An 18,363-nucleotide genomic window follows, 5' to 3' on the forward strand; every position below is an offset into this window, starting at 1 on the left:
ATAAAAGGCTCATGCATGCTGATTTGCTTGAGAGTTGAAATTAGGCCTATGATGTAAACTGATTTCTGTGCACACTGACTGCACAGCGCACCCGACATTCTTTTCGAACGTTTCAACGGACATTTGGCGGTTGAATCGGACAAGGCAAGCAGTCTTTGTGATTTCTGAACACAGTTTAACATTTTTCGCACAATCCACAATGAGGGAGATTGTTCATTTGCAAGCCGGCCAGTGTGGAAATCAAATAGGCGCGAAGGTATGTATCTGATATCGGTAGATATCAGTAGAAACAAGTATTAATATTTATTGAGTTTATTGGCGGTGTGGCTAACATTAGCTTAGTGCCCTTGTTAACATGCTAAAGTCAACTAGCAGTTATGCTAGCTAGTTCTAGATTATTATTTTTTTTGTTCAACGTTACTGAAGGTGCATTTTTCGAAATGTGGCTAATTTAGCTCTGAAAGATCCAGCAATGCAAGCAGTAGCCACCTTTGTATGCTTGGTTTCCAAGCCAGTGAAGTTAAAGTTCAAGTGACTGTTTTTTTTTTTTTTTTTGCAAGCCATTGCATTCATGTTAGCTATAACGTTAGTTGTCTATCTTAGCTAGGGCAACACATGACATTTCACTCTTGCAATACTTAATGCAGGGTTCACACTCTTAAGTCAAATCTAAAATTCCAGGTCTTTTTTGCCTGACAAACGAATACTAAAATGAATGATACATAGCCATTTCTTAACTGACAAAAGATTTCTGAGCAGTAGAGTAAAGTTAGGGTTGTGAAGTCGGAGCCTTTTTTAGAGCGGGAAATTAATAAATGGGCATTAAAAAAAATAAGTAGTACTAACCATAACTAAGCTGTAACTTAGAGCTAATCGGAAAAGCTAGCTAACAACCCGATAAAACACCAATGCTGCATTGAAATTTATTTATATTAACGTTTTTCTGCAAGTACATTTTAAACTGTTATTCATAGATGCCAGCTAACTTAGCTCTAACATTATGTCACTTCCAGGAGAGTGCCGCCATATTTTTGACCGGTCTCGTATATTTTGGCAGTAAACACAATGTATTTGAATGAATGACTTCTTGGAAAAAGTGCTATTATCGGTTGTAATCGTTATTTATTACCCTCAACTTCATTTTGTACTCTCCCGCAATCCTTCCCCATAGTCTACAGTGGGAATAGTGGCTTGAAGGCTTACAAGATAGGTGTGTGTGTGTGCATACTCATTTATCAAGAGTAATGTTAGTAGCCTAATGTTCATTTATCTGCATTGTGCTGGCTAACGTTACACTCTCAAATGCATATCACGGGCAGAACAAAGAAGAGATGTTTATCATGTTAGCAGGATTCTAAATTGATCAATTGATTGAAATATAACATTATTTAACGTTAGCAGAACTTCTACTGTGACAGTGCTATGCTATATGGTAGCACAACGTCCATGACTGCGTGAGTTTTAGAATAAACGAATATGAATATTACTATTTGAATAGTAGGGTATATCTGAAACGGTTAACTGATCATTTGATTATCCTTGCATACCAGTGCCTAGCAGCAGGCTAGTCTACGCCATAGCTAGATGGGTAAAGGACGCAAAAATACGGCACCAGGAGACCAAAAATATTTATTTGATCACGGCAAGCAAGTAATGCTATTACAGCCAACAGCACAGATAATCCAGGTGTACTGCACGATCTTGTGACTTTCCCTTAGGTAACACAGCGGTAACCATAGGAAATGAGAATGGTGTGGCTGTGGGCACAAACATGGCACGTGAAAGTTACAGTGACGTCATGTGACGCAAACTAATACAAAATTACCGGATATTCCCTGATTTAGACTCCAAAATGATCAAATTCCCTGACTTTGCATATCTGGAATATACTTTATAATATCCAGACATTCCATGAGAAGTGGGAAACCTTTAAATGTAATGTTACCAATGCAGTATGCAGTGCAATATGCCAGAGCATCATAGTTAATGTATCATCGCATACGGAGCAGTATGTCCCTCTGAGTGATTGTTAACTCACATTTTCATTTCAGTTTTGGGAGGTGATAAGTGATGAACATGGCATTGACCCTACTGGCACCTATCACGGAGACAGTGATCTACAACTGGAAAGAATAAATGTCTACTTCAATGAGGCAACTGGTAAGACCGCACAAAACAAGTTATGGTAGGATTCAAATGTTCAATCAGTGGTATATTACATAATCTAGAAACATTGATGGTTTACTGTAATATGGTTTCTTACATTCTGTGTTCCTAGGTGGGAAATATGTCCCTCGTGCCATCCTTGTGGATTTGGAGCCTGGAACCATGGATTCTGTCCGTTCAGGGCCATTTGGTCAAATCTTCCGGCCTGACAACTTTGTCTTTGGTATGACAGATTACTGTTCACACAACTGTTGAAAAGATGTGTATGATCAGTAATTCATTTTTCTCAGTGTTTTTAGTGCATGATTGTTATGGTACTTTATTTATTTTTATGTACAGGTCAGAGTGGCGCTGGAAACAACTGGGCAAAAGGTCATTACACAGAGGGAGCGGAACTAGTGGATTCTGTGCTAGATGTTGTCAGGAAGGAAGCAGAGAGCTGCGACTGTCTACAGGGATTCCAGCTTACGCATTCTTTAGGTGGTGGCACAGGATCAGGCATGGGAACTTTGTTGATTAGTAAGATTCGTGAAGAGTACCCAGACCGCATCATGAATACCTTTAGCGTAGTCCCCTCCCCTAAAGTGTCAGATACAGTGGTAGAGCCTTATAATGCAACCTTGTCTGTCCATCAGTTAGTTGAGAATACAGATGAAACATACTGCATTGACAATGAAGCCCTGTATGATATCTGTTTCCGCACCCTGAAGCTAACCACTCCCACATACGGCGACCTCAACCATTTGGTTTCTGCTACCATGAGTGGTGTCACCACCTGCCTTCGTTTCCCAGGACAGCTGAATGCAGATCTTCGCAAGCTGGCAGTAAACATGGTACCCTTTCCCCGTCTGCACTTCTTTATGCCTGGTTTTGCTCCCCTCACCAGCCGTGGCAGCCAGCAGTACCGTGCCCTCACCGTGCCTGAACTCACCCAGCAGATGTTCGACGCCAAGAACATGATGGCTGCTTGCGACCCTCGTCACGGACGCTACCTGACGGTAGCAGCCATCTTCCGTGGCCGCATGTCCATGAAGGAGGTGGATGAGCAGATGTTGAATGTCCAGAACAAGAACAGCAGCTACTTTGTCGAGTGGATCCCCAATAACGTGAAGACGGCTGTTTGTGACATTCCACCTCGGGGTCTCAAGATGTCCGCCACATTCATTGGTAACAGCACAGCCATTCAAGAGCTGTTCAAACGCATCTCGGAGCAGTTCACAGCCATGTTCCGCCGCAAGGCCTTCTTGCACTGGTACACCGGAGAGGGCATGGATGAGATGGAGTTCACAGAGGCCGAGAGCAACATGAACGACCTGGTTTCTGAGTACCAGCAGTACCAGGACGCCACTGCCGAGGAGGAGGGCGAGTTTGAGGAGGGTGAAGAGGACATCGAGTGAAGATTAAAAAGCTTCTCTCATTCTTCCGACTGATTATTTGATTGTTCTGATTGTTCTCTTTGATTGTTTTATGTTCCCTTGTGTATGTGTTCACTTTGTATTAAAACTCGAGAAACCACTTTTTGGAATCTGCTCTTTGTCATCAATCTAGGCTCATGTGGGAATAGTTTTGTTTCACAGAATTGATTTCAAAGAAGAGATTCATCTGAATATTTAAGAGCCTTTATAGGTCAAGAAGCAGTAAAAGCATGAGCAAACACATACATTTCTATAGTACAGAACATGACAGTTGAAAATTGCTTTTGAAAAACATACTGTAGTTTTTTCAGTTGATTTTACATACTCATGTACATTAAGTAGTTTTAACATTCTCTTGAATATGAATATAAACCAAAGCATCTCCCATGTAGAATGTCCAATTGGCAGTCTTAATATCATCTAAGACATGTGATAACCTTTTCTGTGACGGGTGGCATGTTGTGAACATTACAAAAGTTATCTTGAACTTAAAATGTTACTTTTAGTTTCACTCGTAAAATCAAGTTGGGTTATTCACAGTCAATTATAGCAATGACGTGCTTTTGAGTGGTCATTCTTCCATTAAAATAATCATAGCTTGAAATATATAATAAACATAATTTGTTGAAGGCAAACCAAAGCACTGATATCCAATATATAGGGGTTGTACAAAATGCCTGTCAGATCACATGATCTAGGAATGAACAGAGGTATATGAATATGTCTACTGTTAACCATCCCATGCTTGACTCAAAAGGCCTTCAATACAGCTCCATGAACAAAAAGCAAACACAAACCACAGTGGTGTACATAAATGCTTTTTCCAATCCCAAGATCATGCACAGTGGACCATAGGAATGGAACCCAGAACAGGACATAAAATTAAGAAGCACTTTAATTCATGATGAATAGAAAACTAACATCAAGATGAATGACAACAATGCTTAATTTAATTGTACTATTCCACATCTCTGAAGAGGGGCTAAAGGCAGGTCAAAATGTGCCTCTACTTTGATGGGATTATGATTGAAACCTGATTGTATCCAATGTTCTTTCCTACTGTTAAGCCATTAGTAACAAGCTCACGTCAGTAAACATGATTAGAACGTGTGTGTGTGGGGTGGGGGCGGGCATTGGAACACACTGTACATATTGTTGCCAGTTAAGTATGATTATTATTTTTGTTTTGAAATAAGATTATACTGCAACAACAAAACAGTAATCTTGCTCTTGTTTAAGTGCTATAGGAGATGCATACAGAGCACAAACTGTAAGTCTACTGCAAAATGCCCCTCCCCCATCTGCTCTTATTTGGCAGTTGATGGCGAGGGATTGTCAGTTATCTGTCAATTCCACCACTGTCTTCCATGCAAAGCAAACAAGACTATGTTCAAACTGTGCAAGTCTAGTTTTAATAATGACAGCCAAATGGTATGATGTCCTGAAAAAAATAATAATAAAAAAAAGGTTTGGGAGGGTTGTCTTCCTCTTACTAAAGTACACTGACCACACCTTTTAAATAAAACATCCCAATATGACCTTAGAGATAAAATAAAATATATGTGTATACATTTATATACCATAATTGTATTGATATATTCCTCTGTATATTTATATTATTTCAGCTCTATTAAAAAAAAAAAAACATTAAAAATGTTAACATTGTAACATCAGGGATCCAATTCCATTTCCGTGAGCACCAATCACACCTCATCACTCACACATGATCACTTCAGTTTGCTTGTCTTGTTCCCCAGTTTAGTATTTATGAACCCCTATTCATCAGCTCAGAATCACAACCAGATAAAAAAGGACAACCGTCAGGATAAAACAAGAAAAGACTGGTTCAATGCCACATACTTCCAACCTGAGACAATCAGGCCACAGTGTTGTTTAAAAAAACAACTGCAAAGATGATGATGTTCATTCTGAGGGGGCTTTGGAAACCCCTGGAATTATAAGCTTCTATCTGTGTTCTGAGTAGTTATGAGATTTTGAGTTTCAAAGTTTTAGAATTCCATAGAGTTATACTGATAGGTTGAACAAGCCGAACAACACCTGACCTCACCTTATTATGTTGTCACAGAATAAGAATATTGTTAGAAGTTGTCAGAATAAGAATATAACTCAATTTTGATTAAAAATGGCAGATAGAACCTTATAATTCTAAGGGGGCAGCAATCAGCAAGTTCTGGTTCCAATCCTGCACAATGAACATCAACATGACGCTACCAGAGAAGAGCTGAAACTTTTTTTTTTTCTTCAAAGAAACAATGGGGCACCTCAAGAGCACACAAAACGTAAAATGGGCCACTCATTGAACGTCTTCATAATACAGACCCAGGTCAGTCACAGTGATTTCCCACTTCCAAAACCACACACACGAGCGAGCACACACACACACACACACACACACACACACAAACACACACAAACACACACAAAGGACTAACTGACTGTGCCTGATAGACCCCATCTGTAAGTGTATACGTTGGTATATATGGTGTATCTACATAAAACTATAAATAAAAGGAGCATTTTAGTACAGGCAAGAAGGGTGAACAGGGGATCGTGGGATGGCATAGGAAGCTAGGACATTTGAGGGTGCTGATCGCCACTGGCTGGTGTGTCTGGCGTTGTGGAGGCTGTTGTACCCACACCCTGTCCGTCAAGGCCCAAATCCAAGCCTTCGTCCATCATCTCCAGTTCGCTTTGGTCCAGAAGCTCAAAGTCCTCCTCCTCGGCCGGCATGAGCGTGACGTCCGGCAGTTCGTCTGCGCTGGCTTCACCGGTCACATCCTCCTTCTCCTCACCACTGATAGGTGCTGTGTGGTGGTGGAGGGCAGAAGAGGCGGCGGTGGTGGTGGTGGTGGTGGTGGTGGCGGCGGCGGCACTGTCAGGGGTTTCCAGGGTGGACTCCATGGGGCATGGGGGCATTTCGGTGGGCATGAACTCCTCCATGCACGGCGCCTCCATGGCCTCAGTGGTGCGCAGCAGGGCCGACAGTGTGTTCTGGACCACGGTTGAGATGGCCGTGCTCACAATCTCCTCGCTCAACGCCTCCAGGGAGCGGCTGGGGCCAGGAGCCTCTGGGGTCACCTCTCCTTCATCGCCAACCTCCTCTTCCTCTTTCACCGATCCGACCGCAGCGGCCTGGCTAGTGCCGGCCAGCTTGCCGTGCCCGTTAAAGTGGGTGTTGACGAAATGGAGAGGGGACGCTAAATGTTGAAGGAGCAGGCTGGCGGCGCTTTGGTAGTCCGTCTCTGAATGTTCTACCGTGGAACTCTCTGCCGGTGCGGAGGCACCCAGGGGGAAGTGGAACAAACCGTGCTCCAAGGAAGGGAACTCGTCCACAGAAGGGAACTCTGGAAGATCTCTAGAGAACGTTTCCTCTGGTTCACTATTCATGCTCTGCCTGTCCAGGTCTGTGGGGCAAATTTCACAATGTTTCACATCACAGTCATATTTTACAGGGCCAGTTTCTGACACAAATTAAGACTAATCCTAAATTAAATGCTTATGTTCATTGAATGCCTTAACTGAAGTTCTCATTTCTTGGAATAAGGTTAATCCATGTACGAGAAATCAGACCCTAATGTTTTAACACATTCGTCAAGAATTTCAAAGAGATTATACACTTAAGAAACATTAGGTCCAAAAGACTACAATAAATGTATGATGCAATCTGTACTGGACTCATAATGCAGGTGTTATACATTTTAACACAGAATGTACCACTTAATGTATTTCCAATATCACACTTTTGTCTGAAGTATTACAAATATTTGCACAGTGAACTCCACCGCACCATGTGTTAACGCCACATCAAAGCAATGTGGCCATAGTGTACAGTTCAGAGATTTTGTTTATCAGCATATAACTGGGGCTGCTGAATAACTACTACATAGTTACCATAGACTACACTGCTGCTGTCATGATATGGTTTCTATAACATTTCTTACCTTCAGAGACGTCGGTCAGCTGTGGGGTGGTGGCTCTGGACACAGAGAATCCGCCACTCTCTAGGATACTCGCTTCCTCGTCAGACAGCTCCGAGTCTGTGATGGCCATGGCCAATGCTGTGGTCTTCACATCCACCTACATCAAAGGAGACGGCAACCAATCAGAGAAGAATTCCAATCCAATAGGCCAATGAGCTCCCATTCATCTGTGAAGGTTAATATTAAGGCCACATCCCTATAATGTCCAATCTGTTTTGGAGACATCAAACTCCATGACCTACCAACCAACGAGCTTGAGTTATTATACATTTAGTTTGACAATAACACAGACGGAGTATAAGAGGACATTTTACTCGATTCCCCGACTCTTTCCACCATTCTAGTCATGCGGACGCCTGGCTAATCTCATCATATCTCATGTCATGTCCCTGACTACTGCTGTTGCCAATGGCCTTGTGCAGCGTGGGAAAAAGCAGCCTCAGCGCTCACCGTCGGAGCGAAGCAGGAGAGCTCCTCCTCGCTCTCACTCTCCGTCTCAGCTCGCGGCTCATCGCCCTCCTCAGACTCCTTCTTTACCTCTGTGGAAACACACGCAGACACACACAAATAGGGACTTCAGTACATCAACACTACATACACCTCTGTGGCTCACTCACCAACAGATACACACGCACACATAAACAGATGAAAGTTGCATAGGTATACCCATCTGTGGCAAGCATACACTAATCTATCAGCATTTACCAACATCTAATACACACACACACACAGTATAGCACAACTTAAGACACACATTCACTATTTCAATGCATTTGAATCCAATTCACTGGCCTCAGTTGTGGCACACTAAAATCACAAACTGCATGGAGAGAAATGGTTTCCATAGCAACAATGTTTAAGCAACAGTCAAGATCAGGAGCAGACAGACACAATGCTCTGGTGAGGCAGTGGACCTCTGCCACTTAATACGTTGAGTCATCGACTGGCAATCTCACTTCACAGATTAGACATAAAAAATGAACGCTAATATCAAATATAGAAACATAGAAAACAATGGAGGAAGTACCAATGTGGTGCCAAAGTTAATACCCGCAGTAGGTAAGCAGGTTTCAGATAATGAGAAATCTGTATTTTAAAAATTGTATTAAGCAAAGGGCAAAGGTTCCTGCCTGACGCCATAATATGTAGCCTGTGAATTATATCTAGCGACACAGATATTTTTATAGTAATTAAATATGGTAATCATAATATATAATAATAATACATTTTATTTATAATGCACTTTTCATCATACAGAAGATCTCAAAGTCATGATCAAAATCATGATGTGATTACAATGTGTGTGTGTGTGTGTGTGTTTGTGTGAGCCTGATTATCAGTCACTTTTTGTTTACCAACTGCTGACAAGCGAGCTACAATGAATCCAGAAGCCAGAACAAATAAAGCAATGACGGAAGTTGCACAGCTTACTGAAACCCATAATGCTTAGCCTCATTATGCAGTAACTGTATAAGTCGCTGCAGGGCACAGAATCAAAGGGGATGGGCCAAAATGAGAGTGTCGACTCTGTTTAGGGGGGAGACTCACTGCGGGAGTTTAGGGGGGAGACTCACTGCGGGAGTTTAGGGGGGAGACTCACTGCGGGAGTTTAGGGGGGAGACTCACTGCGCTTGTCGTGTTTGCGATGCTGGGTGTCCCCCTTCATGCTGTAGTCCAACTTCATTAGAATGGGCTCCAGGCCAGTGTACATCCTCTGGATCAGCTCGTGATACACAACCAGTGGCCAAAGCAACACACTCAACACTAGGTACAGTAATCACACACACACACACACAATGTTTAAACTCAGCAGACAGTTTCACCAAATCATTTTACTATACACTCAAGATATTTATTTTTATTAGCACATGTTCATCTTGCATACTGAAACAAAAAAGATAAAAAGTCCGCTTCAACCAGGGTTTGCTCCCACTTTTATTTTTCATGACGTTTCGGGTAATCACCCTTCTTCAGACGTGAAGTCTGAAGTCTGAAGTCACGTCTGAAGAAGGGTGATTACCCGAAACGTCATGAAAAATAAAAACAAGTGGGAGCAGAAAACCCTGGTTGAAGCGGACTTTTTCTCTTTTTTGTCTGGTCGTTTGTTTGTCCTGCTCCCAGGTCAGACATTTGGATGTGCGAAACTTACTCTTTGAACATCTTGCATACTAAACCCATGTGGTGGCCACTGCTTTTAGCATTTTAAATTCATTCTGAAAAAGGTAACTGTCATTCTCCTGCCTTTTGGAGTGTTGGTCAATGCTGGACGAAGGAGAGGAGTCTTTGAAGTGGGTTAATAAGAACACTGTGACATAAACAGCTGTACTGGCATGTCGGTCTTGTGCAGTCTTATCCGTATGCGGTTCATGTGGAGACAGGTTTCCATGCCGACACACGCCGCAACGCAACTGATAAACATAATCAATACTAGGATGACCCAGATCAGCGGAGTCAAACTAACATCAGGTGCATTTCAGACGGGGCCAGGATGACATAGCAAGGTCACGGTCAGCTGTGGCTGATAAGACTGGCTATTTCCAGTGTAAACTAAGAAATGGGTCAGGAAACTCAGCCACAAATGCAAAGTTCAAACAATGTGTGACTGGCAAGTTTTTTTACCACCAACTAACTAAGTTATCATGACAGGCGTGAGGGTATGCATGCTCCCTCATTTATCAGTGCCTCAGTTGTCAGTTTTCTTTTGAGAATGTGTCAGTGGAATGTTGTTGATTGGAGGATGAACTTACCGATGATGTAAGAAATCATAATTCCTGGAACATAGTGACCAACCATAGCCAAAACTAAACAGCCGCAGCACATCATGGCACAGAACTGGAGGGCAAAAAAAAAAGAAAAACATATTACATACAATATATCTAGCACTAGGAAGATATATTACATACATTCACAAACTTATGCCTACACTATTGCTGTTCCCAAAACTATATCTTCTCAGATTAATATGCCGGCCAACCTAGTGAGCAACATGTGAATATGCAAGGTAGCCCCTAAAAGACCATGTAACTGTTAGCTTTCATAACCACCAATTGTGTTAATACTGTACATTTGAATATCTCTGTGCTTGCACACATGAGCATATGAGCATATATGTGTGCGTAAGAGTAGCTGTGGGTGAAAGTAGTGTACTCAAGCAAGGCAAGCAATATTTGTGCTGAAACTTTACCTTGCCATGGTTCTGCTGTTTGAACTGGAGCATCTCCTGGATGTAGAGGCTGCAGGTCAGGTAACTCTCTGCCAGGTGATGGCTAAGTTCGGCCACGCTCAAAAGACGAGGTTGCACAGTCATGGTCTCCCTAGAAGGTCCCACAACGCAGGTCATGTCATGTAATCTCCTCAAGGCAACATATGTAATTTAATCAGAACTAAGACAGCAGGCCAGAAACATAACTTAGAATTGATCACAGAAACGTTTCGCGTTGCATTGTTGTACTGGAGTTGTGCCTAGGTTGCTCAGCCTACTGGTATGCAAATGTTTACTCTAGATAAATACCTTTCAACAGTGGCAGCCTCGGGATTCCGGACTGTATGGACAAAAAAGGACACAAAGGGACAGGGAAATTATTCAAAGCATAGGCAAACCATTTTTATACGCACTACTGTAATTTGACACTGAATAAATGACATCCAATATCATGTCAATTTTAGAGCCATGCTAAATACTGGGAAATATTGCAAACCCTACATAAGATTTGCAGGATTATCATAGTGTTAGTGTATTACAGTAAAAATCACAATATAGTGCTATCAAGAGACACACCACATTTATGACCATTTCAGAATACAGTACAGTAATAGAGGAAACATACCAGTCATTTTTGGGAGTTTATATTTCCATCTTTCCAGGAGTATGAGACCAAGGAGAGAGACACTCAAAAGAAATAGCGGACGTAAAGAGGTGGACGACAAGAGCCTACAAAGGTACACAGACACAAACAAACCAAATCAATTCCAAATCATGTGGACTTTGATTACGTTCCAATATTCCAACAAATGTCTGGCAAAGCAGACTGCTGCGATGTTTTCAATTACCCAGTTAACGATATGCACAAGTCTGGTCACATGTAATACGTTTTGGGGAGCAAACATGACATGCCATATATTTTATTATAGTCATACAGACAATTCCAGTCATTATAACATACAAAAAAATAGGCAAGCACAATGTTTTGTTACAATAAAATAAACTAGTGTCGAGGCGGAGAACTTCGACCTGGCTTGCCAAAACCTTCGCTTGCAAGATTGCTAGCTATCGGTAGCTCACGAAACAGATGAGCTCACAGTGTGAGAGAGCTAGCTGTTTGGCAAGCTAACAATAATTAGCTTCTCGCTATATTACAGGGATTATCGTTCGTTTACTGTCACAGATTAATAGGCACATGTTGTGCAACTTTCTTCCTTTGAAACATAATACAGCTAACGTTATTCATAAATCTGATATATTTATCTGTCGTTCAGTTCTTACCAGAACATGGTGTTAAGCGTGAGGGCAGCAATGATGCTGTACAAGGGCCTCTCCCAGACAAGTAGCCTCTGCACCCACAACACCACGGGCTCATACTGCGACAACCAGCCCTGGAGCCGTTCACGAAGTCGCACTAGCTCCGGGTTCCCATCTCCGCAAGGTTGGTCAGATCCCCCGCCTGGGAACAAGGCCTCAAGACCTACCGAAGAGGAGGAAACGGAGGGGCGTCTGGCCTCCTCCTCGCTCGCCATCTTTTCCCCACTTTGTTATGTTGTTGTGCAGATCACGGGGTATGGTAAGGTGGATCCGTCAAAGGATTAGAAAAAAACGCAAGAAGCGATATTACAGGCTCACGATGTCACGTGTCTCTTGTTTACGGCTAAGTACCGTTCTTACTGGAATTTTAGTGACCTCTTCTGGACAAACAGGGGCTGTCAAGTATTCCTCGCAGGGATTCAGTTACACGGTTAGACCGTGCCTATATCCTAGGCCAGGGGTTTTCAAAGTGGGGGCCCGCGAGGGGGTGCCAGGGGGGCCTCAGCAAGTTGGAAGGAAAAATAAAAGCAACAAATAAATACATTTGAAAAATTTTAAAATATACTTATTACTAGGTTGTTATACAATGCCATTATAATAATGTGTCGCATATCTGAACATTATATTTTCCATGATAATGACTGGGAATAATAGTAGAGTGATAGCTCTCATATAGCAGAAAGCCCCAAATACAATTTTTACACACTGTATGCTCCATCGCGAAGTGTTTGTGGCTAAAATAATTATTAGGATTAGCTTAATGTATTTTTACATTTGCCGTAGTATTCTCGATGGGTTTAATAACACATCACGGGGGTCCTTGGCCAGAACCTAGTGGTATTTGGGGGGTCTTGTCGTGGAAAAGTTTGGGAACCCCTGTCCTAGGCCTACAATGTCTTTCATTCTGTAAATAGGAAACAGGCTGACGAAATATTTTAGAAAAATATTTATTAGAAAAACATAATAATGTAGTGGCATAACAATATCGCATAACAAAACAGGGTAATACGTCAATTTGATCCACTGAGACAGATTTAATAAGATGATTGATTATACTGTCTTTTGGATCTTGACAGGTTAATTGTTATTGGATCTTCCTTCTGTATTGGGAAAATAGGCCTAATATGAGCAAATAAAAGCACACACAAATGCTTATTAAAACTTAAAAAGTGCTGCCTTCAATCTCTTGAAATTATCTTCCCATCTCCTTCCATCAGTCATGGAGCCGTTCAAAAGATGTCAACTTGTCTTACTTGCAGGCAATATCTAAAGATAACAACCAGATTGGCATAAATGAATGAATGAATGCCTTAAATTCACATTTAGAAGCGCATGATTTAAATGTTAAGGTAATTGACAATGAATGGATATCATCAATGTTACAGTCATTTGAGATGTTAAACATGCTACAAGACAAGCCTAGGAGATTTCCCACCCGCTTCTAATCATACAACAACCTTTACTGGAAAGTCCCGCTTCATTAAATGGGTAAACAAAAAAGGTTGGATGACATTTGAGGAAAAACAGCATGGCCAATGTAAGTGTGTTTACTTTTTGTCCGTTGGGGAAAATGGCTGTGGGAGACTTGGCAGACTTTGTAGGTCAGTGAGCCTTGTAAATTTAATTCTACTGTGTTCTTGCTGTTTGAGTTTCTGCCATGCATGCAACATAAAGATGTCTTTATCCCTGCACCTGAACCAACCAGTTGAGTACACAACGGATCCCATACAAGTCAGAACCTGGGAAAAGCCTAGAATATTTTTGTTGTTTGTTTAGCAATAATGCTCTTCAATATACTAAACTGTGTGTGATACTGCTGATTTGCAACTCTGTACAACTCTTCCAGTGTAAATCCTCTTCAATTAAATAGTTGTAAAAGTGAACTTGAACTGCCAAGAGAACCAACATACATTTGCATACACACAATAGTTACCTGCAAACAAAATGCAAAGACAAACAAAGGTTGCAAATGTAAGAAAAAAGTTGCAAATGGAAAACACCTGGACTCCCATGTTCTGACTGGAAACAGACCTAGGAAGGGAAAAGAAGGTGGTACTACAGGGTGGGGGAGCCTACCTGGGGTAGGGGAGGGGCAGTTAGGTGGAGGTTGAAAGGCGAGTAATTCCAACCAGAGGTTACGAGCAAAGAGCATCAATACCTGCTGGGGTTAAGACCATGGCCTGAAGCAGGTCAGAGAGAGAGATTATGCCCCTCACCACATCTTCCCTGTCCACCAGAACCAGCCGATGAACCTACAGAGAGAGAGAGAGCGTGATTGAAGTCACAGGTTTCGCTAATATCACTAATAACAGAAAAGTTAAGAAAACATGTTCTCACAATGAGGAATCTAATAAAAGACAGATAGAAGTTGTTCTGCCATTTCTGACCTCTGCTCTAACAATTCTGTCGATGATCGTCTCAAGGGTCTCATGGCCATAGCACTTCATGACCCCCTCTACAAAACAAGTCCGCCTCCGCACAGCCTCCCGCATGGTCATGTTGAGATTGCTGTAAGTCTTCTGTGCTGCAAGATTCTATTCAAGTGCAACAGCGTGGAAGCCAAGAAATAAAGGAAGAAATGAACCAATTTAATGAAAGCTTTTTCAACATCTACAACATCGTTGATTAAAAGTCCCACTGTAAGATAACTTAAGCTAGAGACTGTGAAATTGATCTAACTGCATGAATATGAAAACATGAATCATTTTGATTGTGAGCCAAGATATTTAACTGTCCTGGTCTACACAAAAAAGACCAGACCAGATTCCAGAGACAAAGTTTCTAAGGACAAAATTGTTGATACTTTTTCACTTTTCTTTAACAGACAAATTACTCCCAATCATAATGGGACACAGGTGGATTGTGCGTATGGGCCTAAGCCGATCTGATTTATGTACAATGTACCCTCAAGAAACACAAACGCTCTACTTCTGTCGTACTTACAATCACATCAAACCTGGAGTAGAGAGCCACCACCTTTCCTAAACAGAGACAGACAGTACTTTTGTAAATAAAAACACCTTCTTTTTTCAAAACTATATATATGTTTACCTGGATTTTTTAAACTTCAGCTAAAACATATGCTTATAGATATAAATGCATGCTTTATGTAACTCTTCCAACCCACTTCCAGGTATTTTATATGGAACATGGTTACAGAAATAACTCTGGAGCATGTGGCATGTGATAAGTGCAGTTGGCCAGATAGTAGGTCAGGCCATGATTCCAAGTTGGTGGTTTAAAAAACAAACCTAGGTAAGATAACCCAGAGGAAGTTGTAAACCTGATAATAGAATATCCCAGGGTCTTCAATCTCTAAACTTAATAAAGCCAAAGGGCTCTTTGGAGGAGGAGGTTTACCACTTCCTCTGGGATAACTTACCCAGGTTTGTCATTTAACCACCTACTTGGAATACACACCAGGTTTTTAAACACACCTTTGCTGTCAACAACTGGCAGGGCAGACACCCTCCGATCCACGAACACAGACAAGGCGTCGTAAAGCGTGGCGGTCTCTTGCACAGTGGCTATCTCTTTGAAAGTCCCGATGCCAACTTCATCTATGGTTTTCTGCAAGAACCCAGGCTTTGGTATCTTGTCTCCCTATGTGACAGGAAAATGAAATGCCTCCATCATCAAATCATATTAAAAAAACAAATCAATCTACCAAATGGTTAATGGTATGGTTCTTACAAATATGTGAAGGAATTTGAGGATGCGCTTGTGTGTCAGAATGTGTAGCACATTTCCTGACTTAGGGTCAATGACAGGTAGTCGGTGGATCTTGTGCTTCAGCAGAGAGTAGATGGCGTCGAAGAGACTACAGGAAGAGGGGGTGAGACTGACCATCACTATGATTCTTTACCAACCACAGCAGTTAACACAGTCTAGTTTGATGACATTTCTGAGACAGAGCACATGCTATTTGTCACATGAGAGTGAGGGCAAACCAGTTCAGCTATGTAAGCTACAGTACAAGGCTAGTCATATCAACATGGTGTTGTTTTATGTTTATATTGGCAAAAGACCTAGCCTGACGAGCCAGACCCACATTAAAATGTAGGGTCTGGGCACTCACCGTTCGCAGTGCTCAGTCCGAGACAATCGGTTGTCTTTCATATTCCCTCTGCACGCAATAGGACAGCGCTATGAGTCCCATGCGTTTCCCACCAGCAGAGCTAGTTGGCTAGTTCAAACTTTTGCCAACTTAATAAAAGCTTAACTCGTGTCACACTGTTCGCCAACAGCAACATTATCTAATTTGTTTTCAAGTAGCAGGGAATTCAAGCCAAACCTTTGCAATTCTGCCATCAATCATTATGTTAAGCCCGCCTAACGACTCTATACACGATTTGATTGGTCTGATAGAAGTTTAATTTTTTGAGCTCACAAGCCAACGGAGAGTTGCTAGACTAGCCCTGGAAGCAAATGTAATGCCGCTAGGGTGCGTCTAGATTTCTAGGCTACAAAACACCCATAAAGTTACTCGATGGAGTCTTGCTATTAAAAGGACTTGCCACTCAGCTGGTAAGTACCTGGCATCAGGTGTGATACTGATCAGACAGCGGTTACAGCACTGAAGATAAACGTCTGGCAAGGAGACAGAAGAATTACACAGTGAGACACTAGGGGCATAGCTCACATGGGATTTCCCCAAAGCTACTCTGGGCATAAAATAAACATTGACTGAGACAGGGCCAAACTTAGCGTATGAAAATTCCCCACCCTGACTCTTACATGCTATACTGAATGCATAAAAGCAAGAAAATGAAAAATAGAGTACAAGATGCTTTGAGGAAGCAAGCCAGCATGAAAGCTCTAATGATAATGATAAATAGATGCTAGGTTGTAACACATTACTAACTAATGCATTCTAAAAACTAGCCATTCATGCCATTCACAGAGACAAGAAAATAGGAATCCAAAACATGGGTGAGATCACAGATCTTGGTATCATGCTGTAAGTATTTGTAATTGTCCAAAAGGGCCCATTCGTTCTCCGGTTCATTTACTTTGAGATGAATCACCTCTCCAAGTCTCAATCTTGTGTTCCTCCAGCTCGTAGATCTGAACCTACAAGATACAGTGACCAACATGACCAGGTTTCCCTGTTTGTAACAGCTTTAAAATGTCTCCGCAAACCACTTTGCTCATATGGAAGTATATTGTGCATACCAAGGGAGATTTGTAGTAGCAGTGAAGAATGTTGATAAAATCTGTGATGGTGAGCATACCTGTCAAGACAACAGGTGAGAAGCTGGGGATGAGGTCATAGACAGAAAGGTATGCACACAACACCATTTCTACATGTTTGTCCACTGGTGCACGAATAGACATTGAGCCTACCCACAAATCTTTGCAACTTGTTGTCCCATAGGGGGGCAGCCCTTAAGCCATTGGCCACTAAAGCAAAGAATGCCTTCTTCACCTGTACATAAAGAGCACATCACATTTTTTTAAGGGCCTCGACGTGTCAGATACTGCAGGAGAAACTGGGCAATGTTATGCATGTCAGGAATGAAGTTTCATATCTATGTTCCACAACAATGAGTGACACAACATTGGTCACGTAACTTAATGTCTGTTTAGTTTCGTTTCTAGTACTTATAGTAAAATATGTATCAGGCAATGTATGTGTGTATGTCTGTAAGAAAAATATTTTAAATATTGTTACTTCTTAAAAAGCTTAAGGTGAAGAAAAGTAGATATGCAAGCCTCACCTGAAGTGTGGTGTCAAATACGACTAGTTTACAACTTGTTGGCATGGCATCATAGCAACAGTGTTTCTTCATGAAGTTCATGTATATCTCTGCATCAGCATCAGTGGCTGAGCAGAATGTCAGAGGATGGAGGACTAGTGTCAAATATACCAGTGATATCCAGAACAAGCAGAGTTCAGAGAAGATTAGCTTCAAATACATTAACATATCGTATGGCTACTTAACTCACAATCTCTTGATCAATATTCAAAGTCATAGTTTTAACGAATATTTTAATGTTAAATGTGAAATGGTTACCTGCGTCGATCTTGGGAGGTTCATCTTGCGATGCTGCCTGAACCAGGAGACAATTATCATTAGGCCAGCAACTCCGCCATATAGGCTATTTACGCACTCTTCTATTGGTATGCTACTCGACTAAGCTATAGACAGCGCAAGAAATAGAAAGGGAGCTATAGGAGTTTGGCACGATTCTAGTGATCACGCAGACACCATTACATATTCTAACATGCATTTTACCGCAGTGCATACCTGTCAACATT

At 41.7% G+C, this 18,363-nt stretch overlaps 3 protein-coding genes across 4 annotated transcripts; 1 reads left to right on the plus strand and 2 right to left on the minus strand.

The window, feature by feature from the left end:
- The first annotated feature begins 88 nt into the window (after positions 1 to 88).
- Positions 89 to 3,681, plus strand: LOC121698083 (tubulin beta-4 chain). The gene is made up of 4 exons (XM_042079836.1): positions 89 to 256; positions 2,052 to 2,160; positions 2,279 to 2,389; positions 2,506 to 3,681. Exons 1-4 carry the CDS (start codon positions 200 to 202, stop codon positions 3,561 to 3,563), a joined length of 1,335 nt encoding a protein of 444 aa, XP_041935770.1. The 5' UTR covers positions 89 to 199; the 3' UTR covers positions 3,564 to 3,681.
- Positions 3,682 to 3,769: 88 nt separating this feature from the next.
- On the minus strand, positions 3,770 to 12,379 carry retreg2 (reticulophagy regulator family member 2). The gene is made up of 9 exons (XM_042079817.1): positions 12,066 to 12,379; positions 11,410 to 11,513; positions 11,094 to 11,124; positions 10,767 to 10,896; positions 10,330 to 10,414; positions 9,209 to 9,346; positions 8,033 to 8,121; positions 7,544 to 7,679; positions 3,770 to 7,006 (listed from the first exon to the last, which is right to left on the minus strand). Exons 1-9 carry the CDS (start codon positions 12,314 to 12,316, stop codon positions 6,171 to 6,173), a joined length of 1,800 nt encoding a protein of 599 aa, XP_041935751.1. The 5' UTR covers positions 12,317 to 12,379; the 3' UTR covers positions 3,770 to 6,170.
- A 653-nt stretch (positions 12,380 to 13,032) lies between these two features.
- prkag3a (protein kinase, AMP-activated, gamma 3a non-catalytic subunit) lies at positions 13,033 to 18,108 on the minus strand. Of its 2 annotated transcripts, none has more exons than XM_042079839.1 (10): positions 17,822 to 18,108; positions 17,448 to 17,529; positions 17,277 to 17,335; positions 17,114 to 17,174; positions 16,637 to 16,691; positions 15,795 to 15,921; positions 15,539 to 15,704; positions 15,045 to 15,082; positions 14,489 to 14,635; positions 13,033 to 14,353 (listed from the first exon to the last, which is right to left on the minus strand). In XM_042079839.1, the coding sequence occupies exons 1-10, from the start codon at positions 18,026 to 18,028 to the stop codon at positions 14,237 to 14,239; spliced, it is 1,059 nt and encodes a 352-aa protein (XP_041935773.1). In that variant the 5' UTR covers positions 18,029 to 18,108; the 3' UTR covers positions 13,033 to 14,236. The 2 variants fall into 2 exon arrangements, with proteins under 2 accessions (XP_041935773.1, XP_041935775.1); XM_042079841.1 differs by having other exon boundaries at positions 17,129 to 17,174; positions 17,822 to 18,106.
- Positions 18,109 to 18,363: the final 255 nt, after the last annotated feature.

This window comes from Alosa sapidissima, chromosome 23 (genome assembly GCF_018492685.1).
Source record: "Alosa sapidissima isolate fAloSap1 chromosome 23, fAloSap1.pri, whole genome shotgun sequence".
Lineage (NCBI taxonomy): Eukaryota > Metazoa > Chordata > Actinopteri > Clupeiformes > Clupeidae > Alosa > Alosa sapidissima.

Bases quoted from the DNA above. Each gene is read 5' to 3' on its own strand.
- prkag3a (XM_042079839.1), bottom strand. From the start codon at position 18,028: ATGTTAATGTATTTGAAGCTAATCTTCTCTGAACTCTGCTTGTTCTGG. The intron at 17,336-17,447 runs GTAGGCTCAATG...TTGTCTTGACAG, and splicing joins CAAGTTGCAAAGATTTGTGG to GTATGCTCACCATCACAGAT. The intron at 15,705-15,794 runs GTAAGAACCATA...CCTGTCACATAG, and splicing joins TCAAATTCCTTCACATATTT to GGAGACAAGATACCAAAGCC.
- retreg2 (XM_042079817.1), bottom strand. From the start codon at position 12,316: ATGGCGAGCGAGGAGGAGGCCAGACGCCCCTCCGTTTCCTCCTCTTCG. The intron at 10,415-10,766 runs GTAAAGTTTCAG...TTTGCCCTCCAG, and splicing joins AACAGCAGAACCATGGCAAG to TTCTGTGCCATGATGTGCTG. The intron at 7,680-8,032 runs GTGAGCGCTGAG...CCTTTGATGTAG, and splicing joins TCTCCTGCTTCGCTCCGACG to GTGGATGTGAAGACCACAGC.
- LOC121698083 (XM_042079836.1), top strand. From the start codon at position 200: ATGAGGGAGATTGTTCATTTGCAAGCCGGCCAGTGTGGAAATCAAATA. The intron at 257-2,051 runs GTATGTATCTGA...TTTTCATTTCAG, and splicing joins GAAATCAAATAGGCGCGAAG to TTTTGGGAGGTGATAAGTGA. The intron at 2,161-2,278 runs GTAAGACCGCAC...CTGTGTTCCTAG, and splicing joins CTACTTCAATGAGGCAACTG to GTGGGAAATATGTCCCTCGT.